This window comes from Triturus cristatus, chromosome 4_2, assembly GCF_964204655.1.
Source record: "Triturus cristatus chromosome 4_2, aTriCri1.1, whole genome shotgun sequence".
Taxonomy (NCBI): Eukaryota; Metazoa; Chordata; class Amphibia; order Caudata; family Salamandridae; genus Triturus; species Triturus cristatus.
Window position 1 is genome coordinate 327,373,442 of NC_140586.1, and position 17,821 is coordinate 327,391,262.

The 17,821-nt window shown below is 43.6% G+C and overlaps 1 protein-coding gene across 3 annotated transcripts in view; it reads right to left on the reverse strand.

The window, feature by feature from the left end:
• The window catches only part of PRRC2C (proline rich coiled-coil 2C), a 1,321,979-nt gene that overhangs the window by 877,338 nt on the left and 426,820 nt on the right, over window positions 1-17,821 (reverse strand). For all 3 annotated transcript variants that reach the window (XM_085601696.1, XM_085601697.1, XM_085601695.1), the window contains exon 11: window positions 2,750-5,255. In XM_085601696.1, the coding sequence (XP_085457822.1) occupies window positions 2,750-5,255 (2,506 nt within the window). The remainder of the gene's footprint in view (window positions 1-2,749; window positions 5,256-17,821) is intronic.

The following is a 17,821-nucleotide window of genomic DNA, read 5'->3' on the forward strand; positions in this document are numbered from 1 at the left end:
TGCGCCGCTTTTCGACCCTACAGCAGGGAAAGTTGGATGCTCCTGTCGTGGAGAGAGAAGGAGGAGAAACTGGATCTACCTCCGGCTCCAGATCAGGACATACTGGCAAAGTCAGTGGTGGCCTTAAACTCTACAGCGATGCCAGAAAGGCTACTGGAGACTGGGCCAGAGTCACCTTAATCTTCAGCCGTGGAGACACCGACCTCGGAGACTCATCCCTCCAAGTCCAACATCGAAAACCATGATGCCACTTCTTAGGTTTTCTCTTCCATGAGGAATGGGGAGACGGTGACTCCGAACGAGGACGACACTTCCGGCATCCCCTCTTGTCCTTCCTTGCCGAGTCTCGCTTCTCTTTCAGCGCTTTGGGGTTTATCTTTTGGCATAATGAACAGGCTTCGACCTCTGAACTAAAACACCAAAGACCATCATGAGAATCAGTGTTTGACTTTTGACCCTCACGCACAGTATGGCTTGAACCAATTTTAGTCAGTGGAGACATTTTTCCTGCAACAAGGGTGCAATTTTCAGAAAGAATATTGAAAGACTCCCAACCATAGAGAACTTGTTAAAAAAAAAGTTGCGCATCTAAAGTGCGGAGAAAAATAGAACTGACGGTAGCACGCAGACTAGGGTCTCTTATGTTTCCAATGACATCACATGTAGCTGTGTGCGGAGCCATGGGCATTGTGCCATCCTCATTGACATCGGAGAGCTGTCCAGAAAAGTTTCTGTGGAATGTTGGCAGATTGAGATATTCAAAAGGTGAGGAATCCGCAGGTAGATCATGTATCCATCAGAAAGTACTACACTGTCAATGGCACTTCTGTGTAAAAGGAACAGGTCAGAAAACAAATGCCACTGAAGATTCTAATGTCTAACAGTAAAATCTATTCACCTCTGCTTTTTAAACAAGCCAAATCATGCAGCATCATGAGTTACAATAACCTTTCTAGTCAACCGAGTAAGAGAAAGTTGTGCCCTTGTTCGGTAGTCTCGCATACTACATTTTAGACTTGCATGCTTTGCTGGTATCACAGTAAGATCTCGTGCTCAGATGAAAGATAGTGCATATGCTCCTTTTGTCACTGTATCCTGATGCTATTCCATTTGGTGTCCTCTTTTTAAAAAGGCAGGCAATAATCAGCTCCATCCTGTTACCACCCAACAGCTTTATTGGATATCGAAAGGCATGGCTTATGCTAGGATCCTATTACAAGAACTTATAGCACCACTGAAACAATTGTCACTATCAGTTCTGGCCCTTTGTTCACTTGCGGTCACTCAAAAAAGTGGCCCTTAATTTGCATGCATAATTACTCAGCTGTTTTCGAAATCGTTGATAATCAGATTCTGTGGAAAGAACTAGCACTTTGGGGAATTCCAGCACCTATGCTGCAGGCCATCATTTCATTATACTCAAATACTGGGTTAAGAATTAAATTGCCAAAGGTTACAGCGTATCAAAGAAAACACAGCAAAATAAGCTTCATGCAGGGTACTTTCCAGCCTCTATACAGCAGAGATCAGTTCAACTATAGAAAAAGATGGATCGTTTCCATAGAGGAGACATCACCATTACCATATTTTGCACTATGAAGATATCGTAACATTGGATCAAATTTACATCAGATTACAGACAGCGCTAGATGAACTCCACAGCTACAATCCCAACAATAAATCAGAACAAAACCAGAAGAAATGGAAGGTCATGATTTCTGGGAAACACAAAAATAAGCCTAAAAAAATCATGGCACTTATAATTACTTCGGAATATGGCTAACTGAAAAGGGTACACCAAGAAAACAAGCCACAATAAAACACAGGTGCCACCAAAACATTTGGCCTTTGAGAACTTCAACATATAAAGTTCATCAACCAGGGTGATCGTAGAAGTAACCACAGCAAACATCTTATGAGCACTGATTTATGGCCATCAAGGATTCCCAGGCCGCTTGGAGTCAACATTGGACCTTATACAGTATAACGTTCAGAAAACTTTTTCACTTGCTACGGTACACTTCAAGGGCACAAATACGAGCAGATAAAACCATTTAAATATTACAATGTTACAAGTGCTACCATTCTAGAGACAAATCTATTCAACCTACCTGTAATGGTCTTGACCCATATAAACTGGTCTCAAATTGTAAGAGGGTGGGAGCATACATGTTTGAAATGTGTCTAGAGCTACACATCACTGACTGCACAAACAAGGGTGATACACTAAGCTTTCACTGAAGTATCATCGTGCACTGTATTTACCATGATGCATTGGGGCAAACTGATTCCAGGGATTTGAGGCAGTGTGCTCCAACCCTCTTTATGGTCTCAAATTGTGCCATCCTAGGAAAACATTTTATATCACAAAGTCACAATTTTCTTCATTATCACACATGAGACTACCTTTAAGTGAGCACAGCATTCTTGCAGGAAACAAAAAAAATGCTGATTTGATTTAATAGACTAAACTTTTGCTCCATTTATAAGAATCTAGCCCACATAGGATATACATGGCGCAAAACTTGCCTCTCATTTCACAAAAAGCATTGTGATCAGTTTGGGGGCAGGAAGGTTTCTCGGTTCATGTTTAAAACTAACATTTTTAATAAAATTACTAAAGCATGATGTGGTATGGCACTGTCATTTACAGACAGCATACTTTCCATGATACATTAGTTCCGAAAACCAAACAGGAAGTGACCAATGCTATCACTTTAGGGAAGAGAAAAATTAAAACGTATCTCACCTGAATCTGGACACAGCTCGCTGTCATTAATGTAACATTCACCTTCCTCAGCGATCTTTTCTTCAGACTTCCTTTCCTTTTCAAGATTCCCAGACTCAATCACGGTTTCCTTCAAATGTGGACTTTCATAGGATATTGAATGTGGTGCTTCCCTGGGAAGTTGTTCCATCAGAGCAGATGCTTGAAGATGCTGTTCTTGTGGCGTGATAGCTTGTGAAGGCCTCTCTTGTGGGGTCATAACACGGTTTGGCCTTTCCTGGGGCGTCGCCACGCGGGGTGGCCTTTCCTGGGGCGTCGCCACGCGGGGTGGCCTTTCCTGGGGCGTCGCCACGCGGGGTGGCCTTTCCTGGGGCGTCGCCACGCGGGGTGGCCTTTCCTGGGGCGTCGCCACGCGGGGTGGCCTTTCCTGGGGCGTCGCCACGCGGGGTGGCCTTTCCTGGGGCGTCGCCACGCGGGGTGGCCTTTCCTGGGGCGTCGCCACGCGGGGTGGCCTTTCCAACGATGTAACCATGGATGACTTATGGGGAGACGTTCCCTGTGGTAGTCTCTCAAGGGAGGTTGTTAATTGGTGTGATCTGTCATGTGAATGCCTTTCAAGAAATGTGTCCCGGTTTGGCCTCTCTCTGAATATTTCCTGTTGAGACCGGTCAACAAAAGTTTCACGGTGAAACCTTTCTTGCAACAATGAATCTTGGTGTGGCCTATCAGGTGGGCCCATATCACGACGTTGTCTTTCAGAGGGCAGCATATCCCGATAAGGTCTTTCAAAAGGCACGGTTTCCCGGCGGGTCCAATCCAGAGGGCCCACATCCCTGCGAGTTCTGTCAGTGGGAGCCATGTCCTTGCGAAATCGATCATGAGTAGTCATGTCCCGGTGTAGTCTTTCTGAAGACACTACATCACGACTTTGTCTGTCGGGCAGCACTGTGTCCTGGAGTCGTTTCTCTTGTAGTGTCACCTCATGGACCTGTCTATCTGTAAGCCTCACATCCGAATACTGTCTCTGAAGTATATCATGGTGTTGTCTATCTGAAACTGTATTCTGGATCATTCTTTCTGGCAAAATCATATCCAAGTGTGATCTATCTCCCTGTGTTTTATCATGTTGTGAAGCATCGGTCAGTACCATATTATCTTGATGCATTCTATCCAGCAAGCACTTATCATGGGCAGGTCTACATAGTAGGCTCAAATCTTCTTTTGGTCTAACCAGGTTTCTATCTTGGTGCAATGTACCTTGGAGACTCGATTTCTTGTGTACTCTATCCAATGGACCCATAGCCTGCTGAGGTTGATCTGGCAACATTAGATCCTGCTTATGTGCTTGAGGAACCATCATCTCCTTGTGCCGTCTCTCAGCCAGCATCATATCTTGCGGATGTCGATCAATCACCTTCATATCAAGATAGGATCTATCCACTGCCATATTATCCTGGCTTGATCTTCTAAACAGAGGTTCCTGGGATTGGTTTTCAGCTGGCTCACTTGCATGCATCATGCTTCCAAGTACTAAAGATTCCTTGGGAAGCTTTTCAGGCACAGTAGAGTCCTGGGACAAAGTTTCCAAGGATGGAGGCACCTGGGGTGGACTTTCCAGCATCAGTGTCAATGGAGCATTGCTTTCAAATAGGATTGTTTCCGGAGTCATATTGTCCGACGGTAAAACCCCCTGAAGCACATTTTCCAAACATGTGTCCGCCTTAAGCACACTACTCTGCAGCTGAGCTTCCTCTGCTACCCCCGACTCAAAAGATAATCTTTTAATTTCCATTCGGCCTACCTGCTCCACGGACTCCGCTTCTAAAGGAGCTTGTACTACTGGCTCATGTTTTTGTGAGATTTCATTTACTGATTTGTGATTGTAAAATAATTTAACTACTGGATGCAACATCTGGGACTCCTTCTCGAGTGGAACAGTGTCATGGGATATTCTTTCCAATGGTTCATTATCAGGAGATATTTTCTCCATGGATTCAGTTTCTTTGAGTGTAATTGAAAATGTCGGATCTTGATGTGTCGCATCATCAAATAGCTCTGATTGTGATTTCTTAATCTGCTCTATTTCTGAAGGTGGTATCGCCACTGACATGATCTCCTTGACTACTTTTTCAACTGGCTCACTGTCCAATGAGGGGTTTTCTACTGACCGATTTTCCTGGGGCAACGTATCCACCGGTTCAGTCTCATTTTGTTGTTTCGGCATGGACACCGAATCAGCTGGCACTCTTCCGACTGGCTCAGACTCCTGGGGTTGCTTTTCTACTGTAGGTTTTTCAACAATGCCAAGTTTTTCATTGAGACGTTTTAGCTTCTCTGCACATGCAGCTTTTCTTTGCTCATCCATTCTTCGCTCCTCCTCCTCCCGTCGCTTGCGAGCTCGTTCGACCAAGGCAGACATGTCTCCTGGTTGCCGCCTCCTTTGTTTCCAGGCTTCATCTTCATCTGGCTTTGAGGTAAAGGAACTTTGTCTTGCTGGTCCAGTCAGGCGGTTGGGGTTTGGAGTAGACTACAAATTTGAGGGAGGAAAAAAATAGCATTTTTAGGAGCATTACTTAGATTTTACAATCATTTTCAAGCTGAAAAAAGTGGTAAGAGGCTGATACACAAACTAGGGAGAATTTCTTTCTAATCTATTTTACACATGTCCAAAAGAGGCTATCTCCAGGCGGTTCCTTAAAAGATGCAAGTAAAATGTCCCTTTACACTTCAGCAGCCTTGAGACTGACTGAACTGCTAGACTTGCCTCACTGAATCACAACAAACTGCAACCTCCAAGATGGTACTTTCAAGGTAATGTCTAAAACTTTGGTGTCCTGTCTATTTATAGGAACTTAATTTGATTAACAACCCTAGGAACATGCTAAAAAGAAAGAAAAATGTTACTCATCTGTAACAGTGGTTGTAGCTTGTTATAAAGTCAGATGATGTACACAATTCCATCACATACTGGTTGGGTTTTGGAGAGAACTGTTATTATGTAATAAAGTCTGCATCAACAAAAGGAAGAAATATGTTACTTACATTTAACTGCAGTTATCCAGTATTGGTATCTTTCATAGATTCACATGCCTGAATCATTCCCTGTCGTCGGGATGGGAGTTCCCAGTATATAAGAAAAGTAATGTCTCACTAGACATATAGAGAGATAGGCCAAAGGCCTCACTTTAGTAACATATCGAGGTCCTTTTGTAATGAGGTCCAAACTCTAGAGAACAACCAATCAGCTATCACCACCCTCTGGAACCTTCTGGAAGGAGCTCTAGTCACTCAGATTTTCGTAAGCACAGTGCTAAGTAGATATATCACTGAGAGAACCAGGTGAGCCCTTCCATTGCATGTGAATCTATGAAAGATACCAATACTGGATAACTGCAGTTGCAGGTAAGTAACGCATTTCTTATCCAGTATTAGGGTATCTTTCATAGATTCACATGCCTGAATCAGAATAGCCAGCAATGACAGGCACATTTCGGATGGAACAGTATGCACAAATTCATCAGATAATAACATATCAATGCGAAAGCAGAGAAGTAAAGTGCAATCAAAAGAACACAATAGAAAACACAATGGAGAAATGTGCATGTAAAGGAAAGGATGCTGGGATGAAAAGAAGGCTCACCTCTATCGAAATAAAGGACGAAACACCGCCTGCCCCACTGCAGAATCCTTCATGAGTTCCGTATCCAAGCAGTAATGCTTGGTAAATGTATGCGGCGTCTTCCATGTTGCCGCTCTGCAAATGTCTGTGAGAGGCACACCCGCAAAGATTGCCATGGAGATAGAAATCGCCCTAGTGGAATGGGCATGAGCTGTCGAATGCAAGGGATGGCCTGCTTGCTGTTGACAAAGTAATAGCGGCAGAGATCCACCTAGAAATACTCTGTTTAGTAAGTGGGAAAAATTTTCGAGTTAGACTAAGCCACAAAGAGTTGGTAGGATTTGCGGAACGTCTGTCCTATCAAGGTAGAATTTAAGGCAGCGTTTAAGATCCAGTGAATGCCGAGCCCTTTCTGCCACCGTTTGAGGATTCAGAAAAAAGGTTCGTAAGACTATAGGCTCATTGAGGTGAAAGTCTGACGGGACCTTGGGAACAAACTTGGGATTAGTCCGAAGTATAACCCTATCATGTTTGAATTGAAGAAAAGGGTCTTGAATTGAGAATGCATGAAGGTCGCTTACTCGCCTTGCAGGCTTAAGGGCTAGTAGCAGTGCCGTTTTCCAAGAGAGAAACTTGAGTGGCTCTGTGCATCAGCTCAAAAGGGTGTTTCATAAGCTGAGCAAGAACAATATTGAGTTGCCAAGTTGGAGGTGGAGACTTCACGGGAGGGAAAGTCCTAAACAGACCTTTGAGAAATTTTTAATCAGTCTAAGTGACCAAAGACAAGGACCGTAGAAGATCTCTTGAAAGAGGATATCGCTGCCAGGTGAACCTTAATAGAGGCGTGAGCCAGACCTGAAGTCGCCAGATGGAGAAGATAAGGCAATATTTGTTCTGGAGAAGAAATGAAAGTATGTATATTCTCATTTACACCAGATGCAGAATCTTTTCCATTTCAAGGAATATGTTTTGTGTGTATTGTCACCTCGAGCCTGAGCTAGAACCGCCCTGCAGTCTGAAGGAATGTCTAGGCCATGGAACTCTCGGAACTCAGGAGCCAAGCCGATAATTTGAGAGATGCTGGATCCGGATGTCGAACTTGTTCCCGGTCCATTGTGAGGAGAGGGAAAAGGTTTCAACGGAATTGGCAGTTCCAGGGAGAGAAGATTGAGCTCCGTGAACCAATGCTGGCGAGGCCCCGCTGGCACAATCCGGATTAGCGTGCAGGGTTCTGCCTTCAACTTCCTGAGGACCCTGGGAATCAGCGGAATCGGTGGAAAAGCGAAAGCAAAGACGTTGAACCATGCTATCGAAAATGCATTCCCTAGAGATCCCCGTTGGGGATGCCAGCTTGCGAAGGTTTGGCATTTGGCGTTGTGCTGGGTGGCAAAGCGGTCCAAGAGAGGTGTGCCCCATTGAGAGAATATGAAGTTGAGAACCTGTTGGTTCAATTCCCATTCGTGACATGTTGTTTGTTGCCTACTTAATGAATCGGCCAGAACATGGTCTGTTCCTGGGACACACTCCGCTCTGAAGGAAATGTGTTGAGTAACCAGTTCCAGATCTTTTGAAATTCGCGAGAGTGGCAATGAACGAGTACCCCCCTGCTTGTTCAGGTAGTGCATTGTTATAGTATTGTCCGTCCGGACAAGCACCAGAGAACCTTTGATCCTGGGAAAGAACGGCAGGAGGGCTCGATAAACGGCCCGTAGCTTGAGGAGGTTTATTTGAAGTTTCCGTTCGGAAGGAGACCACTTTCCACTGATCCGAAGTTACTGGAGGAATGTACAGAAAAACGATTGTAGTTCCCTGAGCAAACTGATTATATAAGAAACTTCAATTACAATTCATAGGAGTTATTTTTGAATCACAGATTAGTGTGTTTATGGATGAGGGCCTTATCCGATCTTCATCTTCCTTTAAAGTCTCTAATTACGGCTTTGGCATTATCCTTAGGAGACTTGTTTAAACAGTAGGCGCCTTATTGTCCAGATCAAAAGTAATCCAAGTCCATTTATGACTTTTACAGAACAAATTGTTTATTTCATCAGGTCATAAAAGAACAGCCTTCATTAGATCATAAAAAGAGAAGCCAACACGTGTTTCGTCTAAGGATGATATTCCACAAGACTTCCTCAGGGCCTAGTTCCAAAATATCATTAACTTTAACTGGAAATAGCAGTTCGGGTGGCCGCAGTCATACCAGCCAACCCAACTAGATAATATTTACCAAAAACTTCCGTTGCCACCAATTCGAAGCACAGAGTAGGGTCGTATCCTGCCATACTCAATTGGCGTCTTGAAGAATTGTCTTGGACAATAAGGCGCCTACTGTTTAAACAAGTCTCCTAAGGATAATGCCAAAGCCGTAATTAGAGACTTTAAAGGAAGATGAAGATCGGATAAGGCCCTCATCCATAAACACACTAATCTGTGATTCGAAAATAACTCCTATGAATTGTAATTGAAGTTTCTTATATAATCAGTTTGCTCAGGGAACCACAATCGTTTTTCTGTACATTTACAATTGTTATCAATTGTAGGCAACAGCGTTGGGTGGTGGCTGTTTTGTTCCCTTGGATGCAATCCTTGTGATATTTTTGTTTTCTCTTTCACTGTTTTAATCACTATTTGTTTGCGCAGGATATACCTCACTGCCCATCTTTATCTTGTACTGGAGGAATGCTCCCCAACCCTCCAGGGACTCATCCATTGTGATTATTTGCGGAGAGGTTTGAAGCAAGAAAGGCAGGCCTTGAGAAAGATTCCGTGGACGAGTCCACCACTGCAGAGCAGTGACCATCTGGGGGGGTCACCTGAACGACATCGAAGGATCCTTTGGCTTAAATCCACTGATTGGATAGCGACTCTTGGAGAGGGCGCATGTGGAGGCGACAGTAGGGAACGAGCAGAATACAGGATGACATTCCGAGAAGAGATTTGAACAGGCACACTAAGAAACTTACTGGATTTTATGCGGTTCGCTAAGTGAAGAAGTTTGCACCGTCGCTCTTGTGACGGGAAAGCTTTCCTCTGGTTTGTATAGAGAATAGCACCCAGAAAAGTTATCCGTTAAGACTGTTGCAGGATGGATTGGTCTGGATTGAGAGTAAGTCCCAAGCGACTGAAAAGCTGCAGACAGGCGTTGGAGGATCTGCTTGCGCCTTCCAGAGAAGGTGCCTTGACGAGCCAGTCGTCGAGATAGGGAAAAACTTGGTGACGTTGCTGTCTGAGGTATGCAGCCACTGGAGAAAGGCACTTTGTGAAGATGCGAGGGGCTGACTTGAGTCCGAAGGGCAGGACTCGGAATTGGTAATTTCTGCCAGCCACAGCGAACCTCAGACATTTTTTGTGATTCCTGTGGATAGGGATACGGAAATAGGCATCTTGAAGATTCACAGATAACATGAAGTAGTTTGCATTGAGAAGTTGGAGCACTTCCTGAATGGTAACCATGCGAAACGATTATTTCTTTAAGAATTTGTTGAGACTTCTCAAATCTAGAATCCGCCTCCATTTCTTCCCCTTTTTGCACACCAAGAAAAAACGGGAGTAAAAACCTTTCCGCCGCTGGCGGAGGGGAACCCGCTCTATAGCACTTTTCTGGAGCATTAGTGAGATTTACAGAAGTAAAAGACGCAGATTCTTGTGAAGCATAGGTCGAGGAGGGGTCTGCGGAGGAATTTGAATGAACTCCATTGAGTGTCCAAACTGTACCAGTTGAAGAACCCAACAGTCTGTTGTGATCCGTTTCCAATTGTGTAGAAAATGGGAAATTTTTCCTCCTACTCTGGAGGGTGAAGAGCAAATGGAGACCGGCGGTAGAGAAAAGTCATTGACACCAGGCAGAATCCTTCTGTCGTCCCCCCCTTCCCGCGAAAGGACTTATTGTATTGAGATTGCTGCTGTTGGCATTGTTGGAACTGTGGTCGATATTGCTGGTTGGAGGAAGAATAGAAAGACCGATACTGCTGGTAGGTTCCCCTAGCAGAAGACTGACCTCTACCCCGTGAGCCTCGAAAAGGTTTTTTTTTTTTAAATTGAAGGGTACCCAAAGCCCTGCCCGTGTCCGTATCCTTTATTAGGCCCTGAAGGGCGTCATCAATATGAGTGCCAAAAAGCAATTGGCCATCATAAGGCATATCCAAAATCTTCGTCTGGATTTCCGGTTGGAATGTAGTCGCCTTAAGCCAACCTTGGCGGCGGCGGACCGCAGCCCCAGCCAATTGGCGGAAACCAGTAGAGGCGATATCCATCGCACAGTCTATTTCGGAAGCCGAACGTTTGCCCTAAATCAAAATTTTGGGCCGACAGGGCCTCCAAATAGGGTGCAACGTCCGCCCACATCAGCCTGTTGCAGCGCTTCAATACGCTAAGGAATTAGACGCACGCACTGTCAATGCACACATAGAAAAAAAAAGGCATCCCAATGTTGTCCAGGCGTCTGCCATCCCTATCTGGAGGGGCTGAAAGCGAAGCAGAAGGGTTTTTAGATCTCCGCTGAGCTGCCCGAGTGATGACGGAATCAGGCTTGGGATGTCCGGTAAGACAGGCTGGAGCGGTGTATGGAGCTCTGTACTTTTTATCTAAACGAGGCAACACTGGGGAGATCGTAGAAGGATTCAGCATGATTTTAATGCCTTGATCCCAGATGTAGCATATAATCAGCACAGATCTTAGATTTTTTTTACAAGGTTCCTTGAAGTCACACAAAAAACAGTCCTGCTGGTAAGAAGGCATAGGGGGATTTGGAAACGTTGTGCAGCCCTTTCAAAAAATGTTGAAAACCCCCCCATATGTTCAGGAGGCGAATCTGCATGAGGAGGCACTGGAGAGGCCGGAAAAGGGATGACGTAGTCGTCCCACTCATCATGAGTGGATTGGGAATCATGAACCTCTCCCTCCTCTTGTCGGTCATCCTCATCATCCGTGGAAGGGGGAAGTGGTAACGTAAAAGGTATAGTCGGTGGAGGCGGAGGTGGAACCTGCAACCGTGGAGGCAGAGAGAGTACTGGAGTAGAAGACTGAGAAGAAGTAGGAAACCTCGGATTGTAGTCCGAAATCAAAAATTGGAGGTCAGAAACCAAAGACGCAGGGAGACAAACCATGGGTTGTTGGCGAAGATGGCTGTCGTCCAGATAATATGCCTGATCTTCTGAGTCTTGCTCGCCATAGTCCGAGTACTCCTGGTACTTTACATGAAGTTCAGAGGGACTTGTTACAGCCCTGAACATGCTGCCCTCATCTGAATCCTCCTCCTCGTCCAAAAGGTGAGACGGAGGTAACGGCTGGACCCTGCTTGGTGATGTAAGGGAAGGAGTCAGCTTTCTTTTTGTAACCTTGAGGTGAACATATGCACTGTCCACTGTTGATTTTGGTGTCGTCGACGAGGCTGTCGTCGGTGTAGTCGTCGACGACGAGGAAACACCAATGGACACCACCAAAGTCCCCGTCGACGAAGGTAGCGTCGACGAAGTCCCCGTCGGAGTCACCATCATAGACTATGGAAGAGACGTCGATGGAACACCCCTCGTCGACGTATTCGTCAATGCGCTAGTCGACGAGCGCAGCGTCGACATGGTCTTGGACATAGACGATTTTTTAATTTTGACCGTCAACAATGGAACAGCCGTCGACGATGACGTCGACAAGTTCGATGCCGACGACGCCAAGAGTGTAGAGACTGTTGTCGTCGACGAGGTTACTCCCACAGCTGTAGATGGAGATTTCGTTGTCATCGAGGCCAGCGTCGACTAGGTGGTTGTCGACGGGGCTGAAGCAGGCTTTTTAAAGGTGTGTACAAACCTCAGCGAAGTATACTTGTGTGGCAAAGCCTTAAGTGGCGCCTCTGAAGACTTTTTCTGTGTCTTCTTTTGAGGGGGCTGTGAAGAAGGACCTGGAGAAGCACCTCTGGACCTTTTCTGTGAGGTTCTTGAAGACTTTGTTGAGCCCGCTCTCCTCAGAGGACAAGGGGTATTCTTTGTCCTTAAGCCTCTACAGCTAAATTAAAAGCCGTCCCTCGCAGTCTTTAAGAGTCTTAGTGAAAAGGTACGACATACCTTACAGTCTTTGGAGGAATGGTCCGGATAGAGACAGTAGAGGCAGTCTTTATGTTGGTCGTCGACATGCAGTCTCTTCTTATTGCAGGAAGCACAGGGCCTAAAAAAGCCTGTCTTAGGAGTGTCTGACATGAAGACATAGTAGACTTCACTCAGAAGTAGTAATTGTGAAGAAAAATCCACTTGAATTCCAGAAGCAAGGAAAAACTGAGCAGAGCTCATTGGAGACTCCCTTAGCACGACGTGCGGTAGAAAAGCTTAGGGACTAGAGCTCCTTCCAGGAAGGTTCCAGAGGGTGGTGATAGCCGATTGGTTGTTCTCTAGAGTTTGGTCCTCATTACAAAAGGACCTAGATATGTTACTAATGTGAGGCCTTTGGCCTATCTCTCTATATGTCTAGTGAGAAATTACTTTTCTTATATACCGGGGACTCCCATCCCGACGACGGGGAATGATTCAGGCATGCGAATCTATGAAAGATACCCTAATACTGGATAACATCAAGAATGTATCATGAAATTGTTGACTCAAAGTCAATAATGAAACCACTTGTCAACTTAAGACTTTCTTTTCTTTTATCTCACGGTGTTCTATGTATTATGTTGTGGGTGTCTGTGTGTGATGCGGTCAGGTTTCATTCAAAGACTAAAAGAAGTATTCACTGAAAGAAAGCAACCACCAAATACCTTAATCAGGCTAACACAATTTGCAAGCTTTTGTGACCAGGAAATGATCAGGCTCTAGGGATATCTACTCCATACTGTCATTTAAAGTTTTGGGCAATATGGCATGTATGTACCTTCACACTTGGGGGTCTCTTATTGATCTCTCCCCTAAAAAAAGCATTTACTACTACCATAGATTGATAGTGCCATCTTCCTTTCCCAGCAAACTCTGTTCACTAAAATGGAACACATCTGAATACAGGTCATTTTTCACCTGGTAATGGTTGCCTGTGAAGTGACTGCCTTTGTGCTGTCAGATAAATAAGAAATAATCGTGTAATTGAGATCTTGCATGGATACAATAATAATGCTCACGTCATAGCAAATGCATATTTCATAGCCTTTTCTTCAACTTAGTGGCATGTGAGCGGCAGATGGAATAGTGCATATGTTTTATCGGGTATATGTATCCTTATGAGGAGTTGGAGTAAAGATGCTATAAACGCCTATTTATTTTCCTGATGAAAATATTTACAAGTCTACTGGTTCAACAATTATATTTCCCTGTACACTTGTTCAAAGCCTGTTTTATCCCCCCCAATGCTTTTCATAGATTAGCAGCCTTGAGAGAAAACTGTAAATGAAATAAATGGTGTGCCTGACAACGCAACGCAACTGTCCCTTTAAGGCTTTCCACCACAAAACTGGAGTAATGGTATTGTAATTGCATTTATTATAGCGTTTACTACCACGGACAAGGCATCAAATCGCTTTTTCGGCGAATAGCACGCTTCTCCGGAACACAAAGGATTAGTGGCGAGTTAGTATAGTGAAAATATGTAAATAATTTGAGTGGTGGCTATGTTAGTTATTTGGATTGAGAAGGACAGTGGCAGGATAGAAGAGGGAAAAAGGTTAGCATTTATATAGCGCTTGCAACCCCTGATGAGGTGTTAAAGTGCTTTTTCGGCAAGTAGCACGCTACTCCAGAACCCATAAAGGATTAGTGGTGAATTAGTATAGTCAAATATGAAATTATTTTGAGTGGTGGAGATATTAGTCTGTTATTTGGATTGAAAGAGAGATAGAAGGGATGGATTTAAAATTGTTTTTGTTTGGAGCTCATAGTAGGAGGAGGTGGCATGGGATGACTAAAAGGGAGATGGAGGGAGAGGAGTAAAAGGGTGGTGGAGGGGGAGGAGTCAGAGGGAGGGTTTAGAAAGGCTTGTTTTAGGAGGGGTTCTGAATAGTAAAATTATGTAGTTGTCTGTGGTTACTTTGTTGAAAGAATCCCCTGTTTAATTGAATTGGTGACAACCAATTTTCTCCCCTCTACGCTGCCATGCTGTGAAAAAGAACCCTTGGATTGGGGGTCTACTTTTGAATGGCTCGGCCCATAAGTTCTAATCTAAACAAGTGTTAAAAAAAAAAATCTTTAAAGATTTAAAATACACATTAGAACTAGCAGCATGGGTAAAAACCACATAGTACCTCATGCCCTTATGGCATGTTAAAACAAGAACCTACCTGTAAACTAACCATCATCAGGTAATTGCAGGGCAAATGTAAATGCAACTCTAGACTGCCTGATATTATAGCATTTCTTGTTAAATAATAGAATTAAAAACAACCTGGTATACATTTAATAAAATTTAGAAAAAAACTAAACGCATCACATGGAAATGGAATAGTAGCAAGGTTTGATTGATAATCAAGAGGGAATCAGAGCAAATATTTAACAGTGGCAGCTCTAAACAGCATAATGAAGAGCCCCATGGCTGCCAAAGATGGATAGAAGGGCAGTTGTGAGCTCTCATGGATTTGTAGGACATGATCTGTGGGTTTCCCTTCCAGTTTCTATAAGCAAAATTCCTTCTCAGAATCATTAAAGGCAGATGCTAGTTTTTTCTTATTAATACTGGGACATATATCTGGCTCTACAAAAGCCTTCTGCATACCAATTTTACCCAATAATTTTTAACATATCGCAGCCATGGAATTTAGAGGCCGTTATCACAAGAGAGGCCGTCAAATATGATGATTCTAGTTAGGGCCGCCTTCTCATTCTTCCAAATTGACAACCAGAGCATTGACGGTCTAGCTCTCATAATCAATTATGTAGTGCAAATTAAATTCTTAGTGGCAAATAAATTGAAAAGTAGAAATTGGAACTGCGAGGAGCCATCTACAGGATCTATTTTCTTCATATTGTAGGGCCTTCCAATTCGCGATAGTTGAGCTTCATAATCTGCAGTAGGGACACATAGGGATTTATATATCTGTAGATTGTGCCCCTCCCTGAGATTGAGAAAGACTAAAAAGAGCGCCAATTGCCTGGGACAATTGCATTCAGAATAGCAAGGATGCCACGGGGCACAATGCAGGCAAGGAAAATAGGCCCTGACTGAGTAGTATAGTAAAATGCAGCCATAAGGGTCTAATGCAATCCTTACCTTGCTGAGCCTTGGTGCCACTCAACCTGCTGCACTAATAGTAAATATGCCCCTGGCTGAAGGAATGTCTTTCATAGCCTCCCATCCCTTCTGCGGCAGGATGTTTTCAGTCCAGCATAGTAAAACCCATTACTAACTTAACCATTCAGGTTGACATCAGATAATAATCGTTACCAGTTAGGAACATACTTGCATGTAACTACCTGCCCAAAAAAACTGACAATACATTATCTCACCACTGCAGAAAAATGAACTAATTCGAAGGTTAGACTTTGGTTGGTATGCAAATACGGACAGTGGCCAGCAAAAAGATGGCGACCACACACAGACTTCAAGGAGTGCCTATGAGGTCAATGGGAATACTGAATACTGCTCGATGCTCAGGAAAGGGTGAATACATTTACGTTCAAGACTGAACCACCAGATGCCAGAACACTGCTCTGAACCACCAGATTCCAGAACACTGCTCAGCATGTGAATCCAGAAAACAATTATTCCACAAAACTGTGCTTATTTGACTTTTATTGGACTATGCACACCAATATCGAGTGGTGTGTGTAAAAAATGTGGCTTTGCTTGCTGTTGTTTCGTTGAGACTGGATTGAAGTCTTAAGATTGGGACTAGTTTAAGTAAATTGCTGTTGTGATTGTAGTGGGAGACAAGATGTTGCACTGCCAGGAGGTAAGAACAGCTTAACCCTAACATCCCAGAAAGATCTGAAACAGACACAGACGATTGGCAATATTTATAGAGGCTGCTCTCAACACCACTAATCACCCAGGAACTGGGAGATTATGGCAGTCTGGCTAGGTTTAAACAAAGACAAAGCACCACCAGAGGTTGAGGAGCTTCACCATATCATGCCATGATACCACCTCTGGTCAGACACTCATTAATTGTGGGTCCCCATGTCTGCCATCAACCAGTCTAGAGGCACATGGTCTTTCCTCTTCATCCCCATTCTCTTGGCTTTGATTGGTCACCTGGATTGTAAAAATTTTTTAACATGGTTCAGGAGCTACTAGACTTTGCAGTCCTGATTTCAACTTATCACTAAAAGCCATTTTATTGTTGGGGAGTACTGGGACACGTGGCCACCATCCTGTGTGAGCCCCTGCCACTGGGAAATATGGTCCCTAAACTGTGGTACCCAGGTGACTTTACAGTGGATTCTGACCCCTTCTACATATAACCCTGTGAACAATGCTCTGGAGACCAAGACCAATTGAGTCCTTAGCTCATCTCCTACTACGCTACAAAAGGACACATGCTGCTGGATATTTGTAAGCACTGTTGAACTGGGAAATGAGAAAGAACAAAATGACATCATTGCACCTAATATATTCAGACTGAACACTTTGCTGAAATGACGGGAATTTATGCAAGAGCGAATATATTCCTAGGCAAAGAACAATGTCACTAATCTAGACTTAATCATACAGCACAGATTTATAAAAAATTCTCATTGTGACAAATATGAATTACATTTATATATACATTTTTATTTCCAAATGAACAAGATTTGACAATATAAAACCATTTTTAAAAAAGGACCTCAAATTATTGACACCCTTATTTTCGTAAAAAATGAATTGCTACATCCACAATTACTCAATCTTACAGAACTCTCTCAATACAATGGTACATGATATGACAAAAGATTTTTTTATATAACATTTATCCGTGGCAAAGGATACATTTTCAACGTGCATTTTGGCGATCTTTGCGCCTTCGTCAGGAATGCCACAATTTACCTCAAAAAAATGATATTCAATGCAAGTCACACTGAGATAGATACTTTTTATACAATGAGTTAACTATATGCTTATTTCAAAGGATTCCAAAGAAGTCAGTATCAAAAAATTGGGGAATAATGCTCAGTTAGAGAGAGAAAAGATGAAGACAGAAGTGATTTCACAACAGTATGTGGATTATAGTGAAGGGAAGTTTGAATAGTCCCCTTTCCAACTTCGTAACACCTCGTGAACAAGTTAATAAATGCTTACTAAATGATTTTATCGTTGGCTTTCCGTTCGATATAAGCTAAACGATGCGCTTAGGTTTGCTTGGGTAGATTCAATCTGTAACGACCCATACATTTTAGGAGTATAGTTTTAAATGATCAATGGTTATAAGGAAAATGCTACTTACCAGTATGCATCTGTTCTTGGCATGTAGAGCTGCAGATCCACACACTATGCATAGATCGCCATCTGGTGTTTGGCCCGGATGTTTGCACTTGTTTTTGTCTTAGAAAAAGTCTTTGGAAGTCACGAGATAGGTGACTCCTCCTTTG